Source organism: Choloepus didactylus, chromosome 19 (assembly GCF_015220235.1).
Source record: "Choloepus didactylus isolate mChoDid1 chromosome 19, mChoDid1.pri, whole genome shotgun sequence".
Classification (NCBI taxonomy): Eukaryota; Metazoa; Chordata; class Mammalia; order Pilosa; family Megalonychidae; genus Choloepus; species Choloepus didactylus.
Genome location: NC_051325.1, coordinates 33,662,762 through 33,682,364, shown reverse-complemented (window position 1 = coordinate 33,682,364; position 19,603 = coordinate 33,662,762). Strand labels below are relative to the sequence as shown.

At 35.7% G+C, this 19,603-nt stretch overlaps 1 protein-coding gene across 2 annotated transcripts in view; it reads left to right on the top strand.

The window, feature by feature from the left end:
* The window catches only part of RAD21L1 (RAD21 cohesin complex component like 1), a 48,609-nt gene extending 29,409 nt beyond the window's left edge, over positions 1 to 19,200 (top strand). Inside the window, exons 10-13 of one of the 2 annotated variants that reach the window (XM_037812008.1) lie at positions 8,726 to 8,850; positions 12,239 to 12,331; positions 14,602 to 14,679; positions 19,012 to 19,200. In XM_037812008.1, the coding sequence (XP_037667936.1) occupies positions 8,726 to 8,850; positions 12,239 to 12,331; positions 14,602 to 14,679; positions 19,012 to 19,200 (485 nt within the window). Of the gene's footprint in view, positions 1 to 8,725; positions 8,851 to 12,235; positions 12,332 to 14,601; positions 14,680 to 19,011 lie in introns of both variants that reach the window. The other variant, XM_037812007.1, reaches the window with a different exon arrangement.
* Positions 19,201 to 19,603: the final 403 nt, after the last annotated feature.

Here is a 19,603-nt window from a genome sequence, read left to right as displayed (position 1 = left end):
AGTCACAATGTTGTGCTACCATCACCACTATCCATTACCAAAATTATTCTATCACCCCAACCAGAAACCTTGTACCAATTAAGCATTAACTCCCCATTCCCTACCCCTACCCCAATCCCTGGTGACTGTATCCTATTTTCTGACTCCGTGAATTTTCTTTGTCTAATTACTTTGTATCGTTGAACTCATACGGTATTTGTTCTTTTGTGTCTGGTTTATTTCAGTCAATTCAATGTTTTCAAGGTTTATCAGTATTGTCCCGTGTATCAGAACTTCATTCCTTTTTTATAACTGATAAACATTCCATTGTATGTATATTACCACATTTTAGTTATCTTTTCATCTGTTGATGGACATTTGGGTTGCTTCTATCTTTTGGCAATTGTGAATAATGCTGCCACGAACATCGGTGGGCAAACATCGGTTCAAGTCCCGACTTTCAATCCTTTTGGGTATACACCTAGAAGGGAATTGCCAGGGCATATGGTAATTCTATACATAACTTTTTGAAGATCCACCAAACTGTTTTCCATGGTGGCTGTGCCATTTAACATTCCTACCAACAGTGAATGAGTGTTTTTATTTCTCTGCATCCTCTCTAACACTTATTTTCCATTTTTTAAATAGTAGCCATTCTAGTGGGTATGAAATGGTATCTCATTGTGGTTTTGATTTGCATTTCCTTAATGGCTAATGAAGTTCAGCATCCTTTTATGTACTTTTGACCATTTATAAATCTTCTTTAGAGAAACGTCTGTTCAACTCTTTTACCCATTTTTTAATTGGGTTGTTTGTTTTTTGTTGAGTTTAGTATTTCTTTATATATTCTGGATAGTAAACCCTTATTGAATATGTGGTTTCCAAATATTTTCTCCCATTCTGTTGTCTTTTTACTTTCATGATTAAGTCCTTTGAAGCACAGAAGTTTTTAATTTTGATGAAGTCCCATTTATCTGTTTCTCTTTGTTGCTTGTGCTTTTGATGTAAGTCTAAGAAACCATTGCCTAACATAAGGTCCTGAAGATGCTTCACTATGTTTTCTTATAGGAGTGATATAGTTTTGGTTTTTATCTTTATGTCTTTGAACCATTTTGAGTTAATTTGTATATATGTTATGTTGTAAGGGTCAACCTTCATTCTTTTGCATATGGATATCCAATTTTCCAAGCACCATGTGTTGAAAAAACTATTATTTTCCCATTGAGTGGACTTGGCACCCTTGCCAAAAATCAATTGGCCAGACAAACTTTATATAAATGCCATTCTTTAACAAGACCCATGCTGATTTCTTAGCTCTCATATGGGCAGTTCAGTCTAATGTGTAATGTTTCATACTGCAAATTTTTGAGTGCTACTGATAGTTATTACTAGCACTCCTCCATGGGCTGCCTGAAAAGACTAACTTAATTCATGAGCAGCCATCCTTCCTACACATGGAAATCCCTCTTTGATTTGTAGCTTTAATCACTGCTTCCAACATCTGTCATTATTTATGACTCTGACTTTTACAATGATGGTCAACAGGAAACATTTACTCAGGTTACCTGATAGAACAGAAATCTACGGCTTGAAGCCGTTCATTTGCTCCATTTTGATATTACCCATCTCAATTTTCCTGCCAACTCACTTGATTGAGAGGTGGGGTTGGAGAAGGTAGGAGTGATGTGGTAGACAGCCATATAGTCATATTGAATGGAACAACATTACTTAAAAATGTGATGACATGGGAACTCTGTAGTTTCTGCATAATTTTTCTGTAAACCTACAGCTTCTCTAATTTAAAAAATGGATTGAAAAAAAAATATCAATTGGCCAGAGATGTAAGGGTTCATTTCTGAACTCTCAATTCAGTTCCATTGGTCTATATGTCTGTCCTTGTGCCAGTAGTATGCTGTTTTGATTACTGTAGCTTTGTAATATGTTTAAAAATCAGGAAGTGTGAGTCCTTCTTTTTTCTTTTTCAAGATGGTTTTGGCTGTTCAGGGCCCTCTACCCTTCCATATGATTTAATGATTGACTTCCATTTCTGCCACGAAAGCTGTTGGAATTTTGATTGGGATCATGTTGAATTTGTAAATTGCTTTGGGTAGAATTGACATCTTAATTCTATTTAGTCTTCCAAATATGGACATGGAATATCCTTCCAATTATTTAGGTTTTCTTTGATTTTTTTTTTTAGCAGTGTTTTTTAGTTTTGTGTGTCTAAGTCCCTAACATCATTGATTAAATTTATTCAAAGATATTTGATTCATTTAATTGATATTGTAAATGGAATTTTTTCTTGATTTTCTCTTAAGATTGTTCCTTGCTAGTGTATAGAAACACTACTGAGTTTTGCATATTGATCTTGTACCCCACCTCTTTGCTGATTTCATTTATTAGTTCTAGTAGCTTTGTTGTGGATTTTTCAGGATTTTCTATATATAGGATCATGTCATCTGCAAGTTGAGAAAGATTTACTTCTTCCTTTCCAATTCAGATGCCTTTTTTATTTCTTTTTCTTGCCTAATTGCTGTGGCTAGAACTTCCAGTTCAATGTTGAATAACAGTGGTGACAGTGGGCATCCTTGTCCTGTTCCTGATGTTAGAGGGCAAGCTTTCAGTCTTTTACCATTGAGTATGATGTTAGCTATGGGTTTTTCATATATGCCCTTTATCATGATGAGGATGTTTCCTTCTATTCCTCATTTTCTAAGTGCTTTTATCAAGAAGGGATGCTGGATTTTGTCAAATGCCTTTTCTGCGTCAGTTGAGATGATCATGTGGTTTTTTTCCTTCATTCTATTAATATGGTATATTACATGATTAATTTTCTAATGTTGAACCACTCTTGCATACCTGGGAGAAATCCCACTTGATCACAGTGTTGGATTTGGTGTGCTAGTATTTTTTTGAGAATTTTTGCATCTATATTCATAAGGGTTATTAGTCTGTAATTTTCCTTTCTTGTGGTATCTTTATCTGGCTTTGGTATTAGGGTGATGTTGGCCTCCTAGAATGAGTTAGGGAGTGTTCCCTCCTCTTCGATATTTTGGAAGAGTTTGAGCAGGATTGGTGTTAATTCTTCTTGGAATGTTTGGTAAAATTCACCTGTGAAGTCATCTGGTCCTAGGCTTTTCTTTTGTTTGAAGGTTTTTGATTATTGGCCTATTGAGATCTTCTGTTTCTTTTTGTGTCAGTGTAAGTAGTTTGTGTGTTTCTAGGAATCTGTCCATTTCACTTAGGTTATCTAATTTGTTGGCATGCAGTTGTTCATAATATCCTCTTACAGTAGTTTTTATTTGAGGTTGGTAGTAATATCCCCCCTTTCATTTCTGATTTTAGTCATTGTGAGGTTACGTCTCTGATTTGTACTTTTTCTTCCTTTTTATAAATTTCTCTAAGCACTGCCTTTCCTGCATCCCATAAGTTTGGGTATAGTTGTGTTTTCATTTTTGTTTTCCTCAAGTTATTTCTGAATTTCCCTCCTGATTTTGTCTTTGACCCTTTAGTTATTTAAGAGCATGTTTAATTTCCACCTATTTGTGAATTTTCTTGTTCTCACTCTGTTATTGATTTCTAGCTTCATTCTGTTTTGATCAGAGAAGATATATTGTATGGTGTCAATATTTTTTTAAATTTATTGAGACTTGTTTTGTGACATAGCATATGGTCTGCCCTGGAGAATTATCCTTGTGCACTAGAGAAGAAAATGCTGCTGTTGGGTGAAGTGTTCTACAGCTGTCTCTTAGGTCCAGTTGTTTATAGTACCATTCAAGTCTTCTATTTCCTTACTAATCTTTTGTCTAGATGTTCTATCCATTATTGAAAGTGGTGCATTGAAGTCTCCTAGTATTAATGTAGAATGGTCTATTTGCTTTTCAACTCTATTTGTTTCATATATTTTGGGGGTCTGCTCTTAGGTGCATATATATTTATAATTTTTAGGTTTTCTTGTTGAATTGATCCATTTTTCAGCATCCAGTACCTTCTTTGTCTCTCATAACAGTTTCTGATTTAAAGTCTATTTTATCTGATATTACTATAGCTACCCCAACTCTCTTTTCTTTACTATTTGAAGGTATGGATTTTTCCATCCTTTCACTTTTAACCTCCTTGTGTCTTTGAATTTAAGGTGAGTCTCTTACAAATAGCATATAGTTGGGTCATGCTTTTTTTTAATCATATTCTGCCAACCTCTGCCTTTTGACTGGAGAGTTTAATGCATTTACATTTAAAGTAGCTACTGATAATGCAGGACTTTCTTCTGCCATTTTGCTATTTGTTCTTTGTCAGTCTTATACCTTTTTTGTCCCTCAATTCTTCCATTAATGCCTACTTTCATATTTATTTATTTATTTATTGTTTCGTACCATTTTGAGCCCCTTCTCATTTCTTTCTGTATCTATTTTTCATTTATTTTCTTTGGGGTTACCATGGATTTAAAATTTAACATCTATAACAATTATTTTTTATTTGATACCAACTTAATTTCAGTAGTACACACATATACTATCCCTATATTCCTCCATCCCCACCCTTTTTGTACTTGTTATAAATTATGTCTTTATATGTTTTATTTTATATTCAAAACTACATATTTATCATTACTTTTATGCATTTGCATTTTAGAACTTGTAAGAAGTAAAACTGTAAGTTACTTACCAAAAAATACAATACAATAGTACTGGCATTTATAATTATCAGTATGGTTTCTTTTACCAGAGGTCTTTATTTCTTCATGCTGCTTTGAACCACTGTCTACTTTCCTTTCCTTTCAGTCTGAAGGATTCCTTTAGCATTGCTTGTAAGGCAGGTCTTGTGGTGATGAGCTCTCTCGGTTTTTATTTATCTGGGTGTTTTAGTTTCCTTGACTGCTTAAAGCAGATACTATAAAATAGGTTGGCTTAAACAATGGGAATTTATTAGCTTACATTTAGAACCTGGGAAAATGTCCAAATAAAGGCACCATCAAAGTGATGCTTTTTTGCCAAAGACCAGCTGACGGAGATCCTTTGCCCTTTTGTCACATGGCAAAGTCATATGGTGACGTCTGCTGGTCTCTCCCTTCTATTCCAGGTTTTGTTGCTTGTATAGCTTCTTGCGTCTGTGGCTTTCTCTCTTTCTCTTACTGTATTCATTCCTTTAATAAAGGACTCCATTAATAATATAATTAAGACCCATCCTGAATGAGGTGGCTCACATCTTAACTGGAGTAGCCCTATGAAAAGATCCTACTTATAATGGGTTTTACACCCACAGAAATGGATTAGATTTTTTAAAAAATGATTTTGGGGGTACGTACATTTCCAAACTATTATACCCCACCCTCTGGACCCCAAAAAGACATGTTCTTTCCATATGCAAAATACATTCATTCCATCACAATATCCAAAAAGCCTTAAGTCATTTCGGTAACAATACTAAATACACAGTCTCATCAAATCAGTTATAGGTGTTATAGAAGCTCACAGTTCTTCCACCTTCTACCCTTTACCCAATTCTAGGGCCATTTCTACATTTTTGGTATTTGCAATAGCAGCACCACCCTTTTGGTACCCAAATCTGTTTGAGTTTCCTAGGTGGCTTAAAGCGGATGCCATAAAATGAGTTGGCTTAAACAATGGGAATTTATTAATTTACAGTTAGAGCCCAGGAAAATGTCCTGGGGCACAATTCCCCTCTGTCTGTGGACTTGTGAAGCCTAGAGAACAAGTTATCTGCTTCCAATATAAAAGGAGGATAGGTATAGGATAAACATTCCCATTTCTGGAGGGAGAAATTAGAAGGAAAACAGGGGTCATGTGTCCCAAACAATTCTGAAACCCTGCAGGGCATACTTCATTAGATTTCAAGGTCTGAGAGTTATCTATAGAACAATGTTTTGTCCTCTGGGCATGAGGAAGTGGCAGCCCAACCCCTTCCAAGTGCTTGCATGGTTGCCTTGCTCTCCCCAAACACTGGGGTGAAGTTTCCACTCTCAGAACACTGAGGTTGTGGCCAGAATCTCTGCAATCCCTAGGGAATATGCTCCTCTCTGAAGATTGGGATGACAGCACTCTTCCTGAACAATAAGGCAGAAGGCCACCCTCTCCAAACACTGAGGCAGGCTTAACCTTTTTGCACACATGGTGGGTTCGATCTCTTGGCCTGAGAAGATATCTTCAATCCAGACCTCAGCTTCTATTGTTCTGTCTTTGAAGTGATTTTTCCTTCAATTTGTCCCCTTTCTGTCTTTTTTAGTCCAGGCTGGCAGTGGTTGCATTCATATAACTCTTGCAAAAAAAAATTGTCGGTTTTGCATGTAGTACACAGGGGTCCAAACCATCAGACAGTAGGACTTTCCACAGATCCTTCCTGGATAACTGTACCTTCAATCCTGACTTGCACTAAAATGGCTGACTGATCCATGTTAAGTTAAACCCTCACATGGAGCACTATTCTCTGGGGATTCATTTTCCTAAAGCTCAGAATTTTCCAAACCATCAATTTCTGATTTCTTTGTGCCCTGGAATTCAGTTCTCAGCTTATCCCTTTCCTCTTGTATTTTACTATAAGCTGCAAGGAGAAACCAGGCTGCACTTTCCACACTTAGCTTGGAAATCTCCTCGGCTAAATATCCAAGCTCATTGCTTTCAAATTCTACCTTCCATCTAACATCAGAACTCAATTTTGCCAAGTTCTCTGCCACTTTAAAACAAGGATCATCTTTCTTCCAGTTTCCAATGACACATTCTATCTAAGGCCTAATCAGAAGTACCTTTACCAACCATATTTCTACCAACAGTTTCTTCAAAGAAATCTAAACCTTTTTTATCAAACAGCTCACAGTTCTTCCACCTTCTACCCTTTACCCAATTCTAGGGCCATTTCTACATTTTTGGTATTTGCAATAGCAGCACCACCCTTTTGGTACCCAAATCTGTTTGAGTTTCCTAGGTGGCTTAAAGCAGATGCCATAAATGAGTTGGCTTAAACAATGGGAATTTATTAATTTACAGTTAGAGCCCAGGAAAATGTCCAAATCAAGGCATCATCAAGTCAATGCTTTCTTCCTGAAGACTGGCTGACAGCGATCCTTGACTCCTTTGCAACATGGCAAGGCACAGGGCGGTATCTGCTGGTCTCTCCCTTCTCTTCTGGGTTTCGTTGCTTTCAACTTCTTGCTTCTGTGGCTCTCTCACTCTCACACTCTCTGTATTCATTCCATTTATAAAGGATTCTGTTAAAAATAGAATTAAGACCCATCCTGAATGAGATGGGTCACACCTTAACTGAATTAACCTCATCAAAAGATCCTACTTACAATGGGCTTACACCCACAGGAATAGATTAAAGAACATGTTTTTCTGGGGTACATACAGTTCCAAACCACCACACTGGAATTGTCTTAGTCTCTCCCTTATTTTTGAAAGACAGTCTTGCCAGATATAAAATTCTTGGTTGGCAATTGTTTTCTTTCAGCACTTTAAATGTTTCATCCCACTCACTGCCTTCTTGTCTCCAGAGTTTCTGCTGAGAAACTGGAACTTAATCTTATTGCAACTCCCTTGTATATAATATGTTGTTTTTCTCCTACAGCTTTCAGAACTCTTTCTTCCTCCTTGGCATTTGACAAATTGACTGCTATGTGTCTGTTCATGGGTCTCGTTGAGTTTTGTCCTATTTAAGATTTGTTGGGCTTCTTGATTGTGCATAGTCAATGTCTTTCATTAAATCTGGGAAGTTTTCTGCCATTATTTCTTTAAATATCCCTTCTGCCCCTTTCTCTCTTTCTTTTCCTTCTGGGACTTTCATAATGTGTATATTGGTGTGCTTATGGTATCCCACAAATTTTTTAAGGCTTTATTTACCTTTTTTTTTTTTTCTTTTTGCTCCTCAGCTTGAATCATTTCAATTGCATTATCTTTGAGGTCACTGATTCTTCCTTCTGCCAGCTCTAGTCTGCTGTTGAAACCCTCTGGGGAATTTTTCATTTCAGTTATTGTTTTTTCAACTTCAGGATTTCTGTTTAGTTCCTTTTAAAATTTTCTATATCTTTATTGAGAGTCTCACATTGTTCATTCATTGTTTTCATGATATCCTTTACTTCTTTCTCTGTGTTTTCATTTATCTTCTTGAGCATATTGAGGACAATTTTTTAAAAAGTGTTTGTATAGTATGTCTACCACTCTTCCCCACCTCTCCCATCCCCAAAGGTAATACTCACAAACCCTCAACAAAGAAAAATTTTTATGTCTAGTAGGATAGTGTTTCACTTTCAAACAACTAACATGAAAAATCACCCCGTGATAAGATAGCATTTAAACAATACAATCAACCAGAAACATGTTTCTCTCCACCCAGGGGAAACATGGAATATTAATCATTGCTGGTTATTACTGTCAAAATTATAAAGTAATATTAAAACCAACTTATGTTGGTGAGTGAACCTCCACTTCCTGATCACCCTTCCTGAAGGCATTAAAATCTGCTGAACAGTATACCAAGATGAGCTTCAGAGCTGTCCATGTTGTCCATGTGAATGTGTGGGAGTGAGTGTGGAGGAGATGGTGGAGGACGGGAAGAAGAGGTGATAAAGAGGCAGAGGAGAGAAAAGGGAAGATATGTGACATTTGGGAAACCATAAAAACATTTGTGCACCCTTTGCTTAAATTCTTGGATTCCAAATTCTCTCTCAGAAGTCTTCCAATTCAAGTTTGAAAGGTATTTTGGTGAAACTTTCTTTCCGTCCTTGATCATTCAGAGGCCTCAGTGATGGAAGAACCAAGTTTCCAGCAAGAGTTAAGTCAACCCCAAACTTGGAAGGATATGATTGATGCATCTAAGAGTAGGTCTTATGAGGATACCAATACAAATATTAACTCTGAGGTGAGTTAACCAGAGAGAATCATAAAAATATAATTTTCTGATAGAGCGATTATTTTAAGAGTGTTGTAGAATTTTTGGACTCTGATATATCTTATATTTATAGTTCATCTTTCATCTTTCATTGTTTCACAGTTTTGTTTAGTCAGTATCAGTGCAGTAGGGTAAAACGTAACATACTGTTTTTATCTGCAGAACAATCGCTAGAAGTTTAGGACAGGAAATCACTAGATAAGGTAGTTTCATACTGAAAAAGTATTTAGCATTGTATGTTCAATGAATGATTGATTGATTGAACTTGAATCTGGTTGTATATGCTGAGAATCCTCCTAGTCTCCACATTTAATGTCAGTATCTCATGGAATCTTTTAGCATTCTAGCCAATAAACTTGTATTTAATTCTCATCATAAATCCACTCTCTTCATCTCTAAGGATAACATATTTTAGACCTACAAATTACCCTGGCCTTGAATTGAAAAGACTGTCTAAAGATCCATGACCAAATTTTTAAAAATTGTTTATTCAAAAACATCTTTTAAGATAGTTGGGAAACAATGTGCTTTAGCTTATTTTTCCAAATGTTACTTAATTGGTTGTACAAACCTAAGTATTTCAGCCACACTAGATAAAAATAAACCAGTACTTTTCTGATTTGTTCTATCATCATTATATTTTGATGACCGCTCAGGAATTAAAAGTCAATCTACAATGACTTTCTTGGGGTAGAGTAGGAACATGTTGGAAGTAAAGTAGTTATCTTAGGTTAGTTGTCTTTTTCTTACTCCCTTGTTATGATCTCTTTGAAATGTTCTTTTACTGTATGTTTTTTTTTTATTATTCTTTTTTTTATATTCTTATTTTTCATACAGTTGATTTAAAAAAAAAAGTTAAAAAAAAACAAGGAAAAAAATATGTAGAATCCCCTTGAGGAGCCTGTGGAGAATGCAGGGGTATTGGCCTACCCCACCTCAATGGTTGCTAACATGACCACAGACATAGGGGACTGGTGGTTTGATGGGTTGAGCCCTCTACCACAGGATTTACCGTTGGGAAGACTGTTGCTGCAAAGGAGAGGCTAGGCCTCCCTATAATTGTGCCTAAGAGCCTCCTCCCGAATGCCTCTTTGTTGCTCAGATGTGGCCCTCTCTCTCTGGCTAAGCCAACTTGAAAGGTGAAATCACTGCCCTCCCCTCTACGTGGGATCAGACTTCCAGGGAAGTGAATCTCCCTGGCAGCGTGGAATATGACTCCCGGGGAGGAATCTAGACCCGGCATCGTGGGATGGAGAACATCTTCTTGACCAAAAGGGGGATGTGAAAGGAAATGAAATAAGCTTCAGTGGCAGAGAGATTCCAAAAGGAGCTGAGAGATCACTCTGGTGGGCACTCTTACGCACAATTTAAACAACCCTTTTTAGGTTCTAATGAATTGGGGTAGCTGGTGGTAGATATCTGAAACTATCAAACTACAACCCAGAACCCATGAATCTCGAAGACAATTGTATAAAAATGTAGCTTATGAGGGTTGACAATGGGATTGGGAAAGCCATAAGGACCACACTCCCCTTTGTCTAGTTTATGGATGGATGAGTAGAAAAATAGGGGAAGGAAACAAACAAACAAACAAACAGACAAAGGTACTCAGTGTTCTTTTTTACTTTAATTGCTCTTTTTCACTTTAATTATTATTCTAGTTATTTTTGTGTGTGTGCTAATGAAGGTGTCAGGGATTGATTTAGGTGATGAATGTACAACTGTGTAATGGTACTGTGAACAATCGAATGTACGATTTGTTTTGTATGACTGTGTGGTATGTGAGTATATCTCAATAAAATGAAGATTTAAAAAAAAATTGATTGTGGTGATGAACGCACAACTATATAATGGTACTGTGAACAACTGATTGTACACTGTGGATGACTATATGGTTTGTGAATATATCTCAATACAATTGAATTAAAAAAAAAAAAAGTTAATCTACAATGAAATTGAATGCCCTTGAAAGGAAAGACAATTTCACAATGCATTAAAATGGAATGTATTTTACTAAAGATTTGATAATATACTGGATATTAGATACTGGGTTGTCAGTATTACTCTTCCTCATTTGGACTTGGGCATTTTCTTAGCATGCATCTACTAAAAATTATGACCAGGAAAACTTGTTTAGTTTATATTTTTTTGGAAGGAAAACGTAACTGCAGTTATCACAGTCATATTCACAAATAGACTTTCCCAATTGCTTGGAGTGGAGAGAAGGAAAATAGATTGATGCACTAGTTCTTTGAACCCTTTACTCATTTACCCTAATTTGAAGGATTGGGAAACATTCCTATGTCTTATGCTTTGACGTTGAAATCCATTCTTATTCTGCTTCTAGAAATGGTGAGCAGATGTAAAATATAGTCTGTTTGAAGGTATAGGAAAATGTAGATTGTGATTAATCATTCTCAAATCCTCATAAAACAGAATTTTTATATAAAATAATTGTAAAATGAAGTGTATCTAAAATGTACAATATTCACAGAAATCAGAACGAGAAAAACATGATAAGCCTCTATAAATATGTATATTAAGGAATAAAATACAACTCCTTATATTTACTAAGATTTAAGAAAATTGAAGGGAAAAATAAGTAAATGTTAGTATGAGAAGCTCCCAACTTAATCAAGATCAGGGATGACAACTGGGGAATGAAGGTGGGAGACAGGTGGAAGATGAAAAAAATGAGACTGGCAGCTTCTATGGCAATGAAATTTATAATTTCAATTAGTGGTCTTAATAGATGTGTTAGTAGTTTGATAAAACATACTGAGAATTTCCTTTGACTTTTTTTTCTTTTATCCTTTATATCTTCCCTCCTCTTGTAGAGGTTTGACACAATTTCTTCTTCCCTTTTGCCAGTGACAGCTCCAGCAGTGGTGGCAGGAGTCCTGTCAAGACCCTGGCTAGAGATCTTACTATCCCTTCCCTCATCCCCTCTGTTTGCCCATTACAGATCTCATTCCTCTGCCACCTGGCACTGGAGTGAGACTAGGTGTAGGGGACTGAGGCAGGTAAAGTGCTGCAAAGGAAAGTAGTTTGAGCAGCAAGAGACTTTTGATGTGAGGTCTGCAGCCATGAGGGAAATCAGAGGGAAAAGGTTAGGAAGCAAGAAGGAAAGGACTGGGCAAGCTCTTCATTTGTGGAAAGCATTTGGAAAACAGGGACATTTAAGTCAGAGACTGCCCATACTGGGATCATTCAGAAATAATATTTTGAAAATTTGGGCAATATTTTAAATTAATTTTAGAAATATGCATTCATGTGATTTAGACATTTAAGAAAATGAGATTGTTCCTACAATAACTACTAGCAGAATTACCTATCTTTCCCTAATTTGCTTTAGCAGGATATTGTTGAAATGGTTTCTTCTGCTGCCAGGGAATCCTCTTTAACAAACGCTTTCATGGAACAAGAAATTGAAAATTGTCCACTTGACTTGGTAAATGTATTTATAGTCTTGGGAAAGTTCTTTAAAACTTTGCTTCTGATTAACACCTTAACTTTCTAAAGATGGTTTTTTAGAGTTGTTATGTTACTTTCTAAATTTATAATTTCTATTAGTGGTCTTAATAGATGTGTGAGTTCTTTGATAAAACATACTGAGAATTTCCTTTGACTATTTTTTTCTGAAACTTACTTTGAATCTTTAAATAATTTTAAAGGAAAGTGTGAAATTTTTATGCATATCAATAGTGGTCCTAGATTTTAAAATGTTGAGAGTCACTGTTTTAAGTCATGATATCTTTAGAGAAACAGAACTATATTAGGGATATGGCCAATGGCATTTGAAATTTTATTCTATTTACCAAAAAAAAAGTATTGCATTTTTCCCCAAAACATTAAATAAGACACGTAGAGGTGAGAAAGGGGGAAAAAAGAGGTCTGCTTAAAGGGCCATATATCAATAGCAAAGCCAGAAGCAAAATCCAACTCATCTGACATATATTACTCCCTTATTTTTCCAGGTCCTTGTCCCAGAGTGCTTGAAGGCATTTTTAAGGTTTTAAGGAATTCTAATAAATTTTCTTTAGTAAATAGTGTCAAAACTCTTCTTAATACCTGATGTTAATTTGTTTTTTAATACATTATCTTTGTAATGAGTTCTGAGACTACTAGACTGTTTTTTTCCTACATGGAAAACTGACTGAATTCTCTGAATAATCTAGGACAGAATTTAAAAATACATATATAACCTAAACTTTTACCTGAAACATCCATACAGCTGAGCCAGAAGTAGGTTGATTCACCATCACCTTTCTCTTTGCTATATGTATAGATGCATGTTATTTCCATAAATGGTCAAGCAAACCACAATATAGCACAAGTATAGCTGTTTTAATAATCTACTGGGTTTTCCACACAATGAAGTCAGCTGTAGAGTATCCAGATAGATCAAGCAGATAGGCTTCGGCAAAATGTACAGAATATTTCTTCTGAGCCTTTTCCTGGTTAGTTTAGTTGTACAATATGGGAAAAGCTACAGTCTCATGGATCTTTAACAAAAAGTTGGACTGTTGCTTTTACATTTCAAAAATAGCATTCCTGTATTTAACAATAAAATAAACGTTAAGTTTATTTTAATAAACATTAAGTGGGTAAACTCATTTTTCCTAGGACATACCAGAAGAGAATAAACACATTGTAGCTGGAGGGATTTAGAAACCTCTTCGGAATAAAGTGACCTTATTTTCAAATCAGCTCTTTGGGATGTTAGAGGGGATATAGCATAGGCAAGGCCAGGTAGCAAGTATTAGCTGGTGGGAATGGGGACTTGGAAGTTCCCAGGCCGAGTCTAAGAGTCCCTGTAGCCTGAAATGGTTAAAAATATCATACAGTATATTCTGGAGATTTCTGAAACCATCTTGGAGTCCATGAAATTTAAAGCACTTTTAAGGAAGGGTCTGGAACTCCAGAGCTACACATGAAGACTTGACAACAGTGGATGTGTGATAAGGGTGACAGAGGTGCTGATATTTTATAAAGTAGGTCAAATTTGTGCCACTTGCCTTCTTCCATCCCTCTATAGGCCTGTTCTTTTGTCAAACTCATCAGCGCCTTTCCTGTGCCCAGTTTCTGTTCTCAGCTCACGAGGTGTTGTTGGTAAGGGCTTACAATGAGTTCCTGCTAAGGGATTTCAACTTTACCATTTTTAAATATTGAGGTGTTCCTGAAGGTGGTTAAATTTTAAAAGATCGAAAAGAACGAATCTATTCAGGCAATACAATAATTGGACAAGACCCTCAAAATTTTAAAGGTTTCTAACCCAATTATACAGAAACTACTAAACACCAGATACTATTAGAGCTTCTATTTCACCAAATAAGTTCAGATAAAGGCCTTTACAAGGCACAGTCTTTCTATAGCTTTTTGTTTACTCTTGCCAACTGAGTTCAGATTGTCTTAGCCAAAAGTGGTCATCTTTTGACAGTAAAGGCACAACACCCTGGGATGTATTACCAATAAAGATTGCAGTATCTCATAATCTGGAGCCCCTTATTAGAAGGTAGTCTGGAGAGTATAGGTGTAATCGTTCAAAAGTTGATAAATTTTGTATGTTTTTTTTCTTACTCTTAACAGACTGTAAGCTCCTTATTTGGCAGGACCTTGTGTTCCAGTTGTGTTTCTTGTAGTAACTAAAACTATGCCTGGCAAATAGTATATATTCAGTAAACTTTGCTTAAATGAAATTTTATTTACTCATTCAAACAGGAGTCATTGGGGAATGAACAAACTATTGAGGCAGAAAGATGGAATAGAAGACTACTTCATATGTTAAATAGATTACGGGTAAGAAGATAGGGTTTGTCAACTCTATTCTTATTTTTAAAAATAAATAAAATGTTGACTTTGAGCTTCTAGGTATTGATAAAAATTAAACAGTTTTTATTGTATTTTTGTTGAGTCAAATCCCACTAGAGTGAGATGATTTTGAGTGTGTACCCAGGGCTCGATATTGGAGTTGCTCTAATCAACTGCTTACCTATACTCATGCCCCTAGGTATGTATTCCATGTCCCATTCAGATAAACACCTTGTTTTTAACAGGTGATCAACTAATTCTTATTAGGGAACTAAGTTTATAACAGTTTAAGGGTGATCACTCAGGGAATTTTTAAATTTAATTTATATTTTTATCAAAATAATACATGTATGCAATTTTTAAAGTTCAATAGTACTATGCTATAAGGCTGGACAGGATACCCCTTCTTATTCCTAAATCCTGCCCACCATAGGCAACTAAGTTAAACTCTTTAAGCCTTTTCTTTTAGTATTTATATCCATATTTCTAATTAACATTTTTACAGTTCTTTCTTGATATTTCAGCTTTAAATTTGATCTATTGATTGACTTCTTTAAACAGAAAATGAAAATTTAGCTTAGTTACATCCTCCTGCAGTATATTTTGGCACAATTTTTTGTTAAATCAATATTCAGTGTTTGCAGTATAACTGTAATATTTATGATATAGGTTGATTGTGACATAGATCCAAAATATCAGTGGCTTAAAAAATATAGAAGTTTATTTCTCTCTCAGGGAAAAGTTTAATCTGGTACGGCATGTGTGCTCAGAAAGTTGTCAGGGACCCAGTTTCCCTTTATCTTGTTGTCTTCATTCTTATGGTCCAAAATGGCTAATTACCCACCATGTCTGCATTCCAGTAGGCAGCAAAGTTTCTTTAATGGTATAACCCAGAATTGTATGTGTCACTTTTCACATGTTATTAACCAGAACCTAGTCACATTGCTACATGTAGCTGAGAAATGTAGTCTTCATTCAGCAACCTTGGGCCCAGCTAATAATTCTCTCACTATGGAAGAAGAGGGGACTGAATGTTGAGGGACAGCTAGCAGCCTCTGCCACAGAAACTGAGTAAAAATTAGTTGACATTGAAACATCATAGTGTAATTATATTTTCTTGTCAACTTTTTGTGTTTTTATCCCATTTGCTTAGTATCTGCATACCTATTCCTAATTTTTTTTCCCTGAACTCTTTTAGTATGGTCAAATATATCATTTGATCCAACAGTTCCTCTGTTTTTTTTTTGTTTTTGTTTTTGTTTTTGCGATATCCTTCCTGGAGCCTATCATCCTCTTGTCCTAATCTGGACTAGTTGCTCTCTAGGTTTGTACCACAGTGTTTGTCTTGAGATAAACATTGGAATTCCAGAATTCCATTGTCTCATCCCTATATTAGTTCCTCTGTTTCTTTTTGCTTCAGTCTTCCTTTATCTTGAGTTTTGGAGTGGTTAACACCGTCTCATAATTTGCTGAGGTAAAGAGTACATGGGAGATATGGAGTAGTAAAAATGTTCAAAAATTAAAAAAAAAAGCAACTGAAAAAAAAAGAGTATATGGGAGATAAAGACTCTACATACAAGCCTGATACTATCTTTTTTTTTACCTTTAACTTGATTGGTTGTCTCTGGAGATAGCATTTTAGGTTGGAAATAATTTCCCTCAGATGTTGAAGGCATTGCAACATTTCTAGGCTACTTGTGTTGCTGTTGAAAAGACAGATCTTTTGTGAGTTGGTGCTCCTTGGTTGGCGACCTTTATTTTCTCTCTGGAAACTTTTAGATCTTTTCTTTATTTCTGGTGGTGGTCTGATATTTCATGGTGTTGAGCTTTAGTATGGGTGGTTTTTTTTTATTTGTCTGAAAATGCATGTCCTTGAGTTCAGGGAAAGTTTAAGTATTATTTTTTGGACTTCCTCTCTGTTGTTTATATGTTTCTCTTCCTAGACTACCTATAGGTCAGATGTTGGCTCTCCATATTCTTCTTTAATGATTAAAAAATCTTTTTTATTATTTTATTATTTTCCTTTGTCTTTTTATTTTTCTACTCTCTAGAAGATTTCCTCAACTTTATCTTCCAATCTTTATTGGATTTTTATTTCTGCTTTCACCATTTGTGTTTTCCAAGAGTTTTTTTCTTAGTTATTAACTATTATTTTATGGCATCTTAATCTTTTTATTTAGTTTTTTAACAGCTTATTGAAGTATAGTTAACATACAATAAACTGTTAAATATTTAAGTGTATTAAAATACTTAAAGTATACAAGTTTGGTAAGTTTAGACATATGTATATACCCATGAAATCATCATCACAGTCAAGATAGTAAACATATCTCTCTCCCCAAAAAGTTTCCTTGTGCCCCTTGGTAGTTCCTCCCTCCACCCCCCTCTTCTCCCATTCCCCCCACCATCCCCAGGCACTGATTTACTTCTCTCATACTCATCCTAATCATTCTTCATGGATGGCGTCTTCTCTTAACTTTCAGAGGTTATAGATTTCTTCTGCTGCCTGCATTGTCTGTTTCCTTAGCAATTTTCTTACATGCATTCTTTTTTACTCTTTCATATTAGAGATTTTACTTACATGTCTGGTGGATCTTTGATTGCATTTGATTGTTTCAACTTAAGAGTGAGATACCCAAAAGCTGACTGGAAATTGTATATGCATGAGTGGGGCTTGTAGACTTGGATCTTTATAGGAAGGTAATTGAATGGGGCTGCTCCCAATGTTATTATCTATAGATCTTTTTCCTTGCAACAGTCAGTTTTCCCAGGGTAATCTTCAGGTCTACTGCCTGAGGATTTAAGCATGCTACCAGTGATTTGGGAGCCAAAAAGAGGTAAGGGAGAGGCTGGGGGGAGGGTGTGTCTCACTCTTTAGAATGTAGAATTTCACTTAATCCCTCTGTAGTATGACACTTTTCTTCCACCATCCGCAGTACCTGCTGTGTCAAGTCCAGAGCCTCAGTGGTTGATGTCTCCAAAAGGGTACTTCCTGCCACCTGCTAGGATATGGGGGAAGTAGTCTCCTACTGTGAGGTGGTGAAGTAGACCTGAAGGTCTAGCTGCTCCCAAATAGACTTTCAAAGAATTCTATTTTTAGCTTCACTCCTCATTCCCAGCTTATGACATACTGATGCCTCCAATACCTGAGCTCTTCCAAGGTTCTTTAGCTCAAATTGGCTAGCTTTTTTCTAGCTTTCCCCCCTACCAGCGCTTAGGTTTCAGCTGGTTCTACTCTGCTAGGCCATTTACATATTCCACTTTCTTTGTCTTTATCTCTTTCCTTTGCTACTTTTTCTTCCTTTATCTTTATTTTAGAGGGATTTCTGGAGGGAACAGAAATAAGCATATGTGTTCAATCTTGCATATTTGTTCCCTCAGGGGTTTTTTTAAAAAGGGATTCTTGAAATTGAAAAAGCTGTCCCTGCTCTTCCTCACGAAAGTCTCCTTGTCCACATCTTGTCTCCTTAAGAGAGGGAATAAATGAAGGGATATTGAAATAAAGGAAAGCTTGGCCAGTCCTTTGGTTGAGATAAAGTACAATAAAGTATTTAACATATTAATTTGTTAAATGTATGGACTGAGGGGAAAATGTGTATGTGATATTTCTAAAAGTGCCTCACAACTATCCAAGGAGTACTATACTCATAAAGATACTAGCCAGTATTCACTACAGTATTTCTAACTAAAAAACTTCTATAATTTGGAATCTGATTTACCCATAGTTAAACACTTTATTGTACCTCAATTATTTCTATTAAGTACACAAGTGCCCTATGGTGAATCTAACATCTTTTTAATCTGTGCAGAGAAACTGGGAGATGTTTCCATATTCCTATTCCCCTGCCATTGAAATGTACAAATGTTCTATACATTTCTACTAGAGTTGTTTATAGTTATTCTCACCCTCACCCCAGTACCTTTAAGGAGAAGAAGGCTGTTAGGCTGATTATCATTGAATTTTGAAGCCTGTCAAATTCCTGTGGAAGTTTTTCTTCTTGCACTTTCCACATGTGCCATTTATGTTAACATCAATTTTTTAAAAAATCTAACATTTGTATTAACACATTAGAAATTTGTATAACACCTTTAGAGTTATTTGCATGCATTTTCTCAATGAACCAAGCTTGTGCTCAGTGACCTATGATGTTTTTATAAGATTACTAAAGAATTATTTGCATTTCTCCATTTAAGGATTTCACAGTCACTATCAAAATTCAATATTTTGTTGTTTATCATGCATCCACAGTATATTAAGCTTGCTCTACTTCTAATTACCTTGTTACCCTTTCCCTTTCTTTTTTCCAATTATTTTCCCAGGAATTCAACAAGAAGGGCATGCAGTCCTTTAGTCTGATGAAGCTCTGCAGAAATAGTGACCGAAAACAAGCAGCTGCCAAATTTTATAGTTTTCTTGTCCTAAAAAAACAGCTGGTTATTGACCTGAGCCAGAGTGTTCCCTATGCAGATATTGTAGCTACTGTGGGACCAATGTTCCATAAAATGTGAAGGAAATCCAGAACATGCAGATTTATGTCATCACTGGAATTTCTCTGTTCATTGTTAAAACTTTAATCCAGAAGCCATCTGGAAGCAGCTGAAGGCCTGATCCATTTCATAGATGAGCAGACCTCCTGTTTCCTCTCCATAAATTCAGAATAATCATAGCCAGAATTGAAAACCTATATGCTTACAAAAACTCTTTATTTATTGCTAAGTAACTATTTTTAACTTACCTGATTTGAATGTGTAGCATTTATCATTTCTCTGACTTGAATTTTACATTTAGCTTAGTTAGGATACATTTTAGAAACACTATATGCCTTCAAGAAACATTCAAGGATATATCTTAAAAGACTGTTTTGCATTGGATTACTTACTTAAATTTGGGGGGGGGGTAGTTAATAATTAA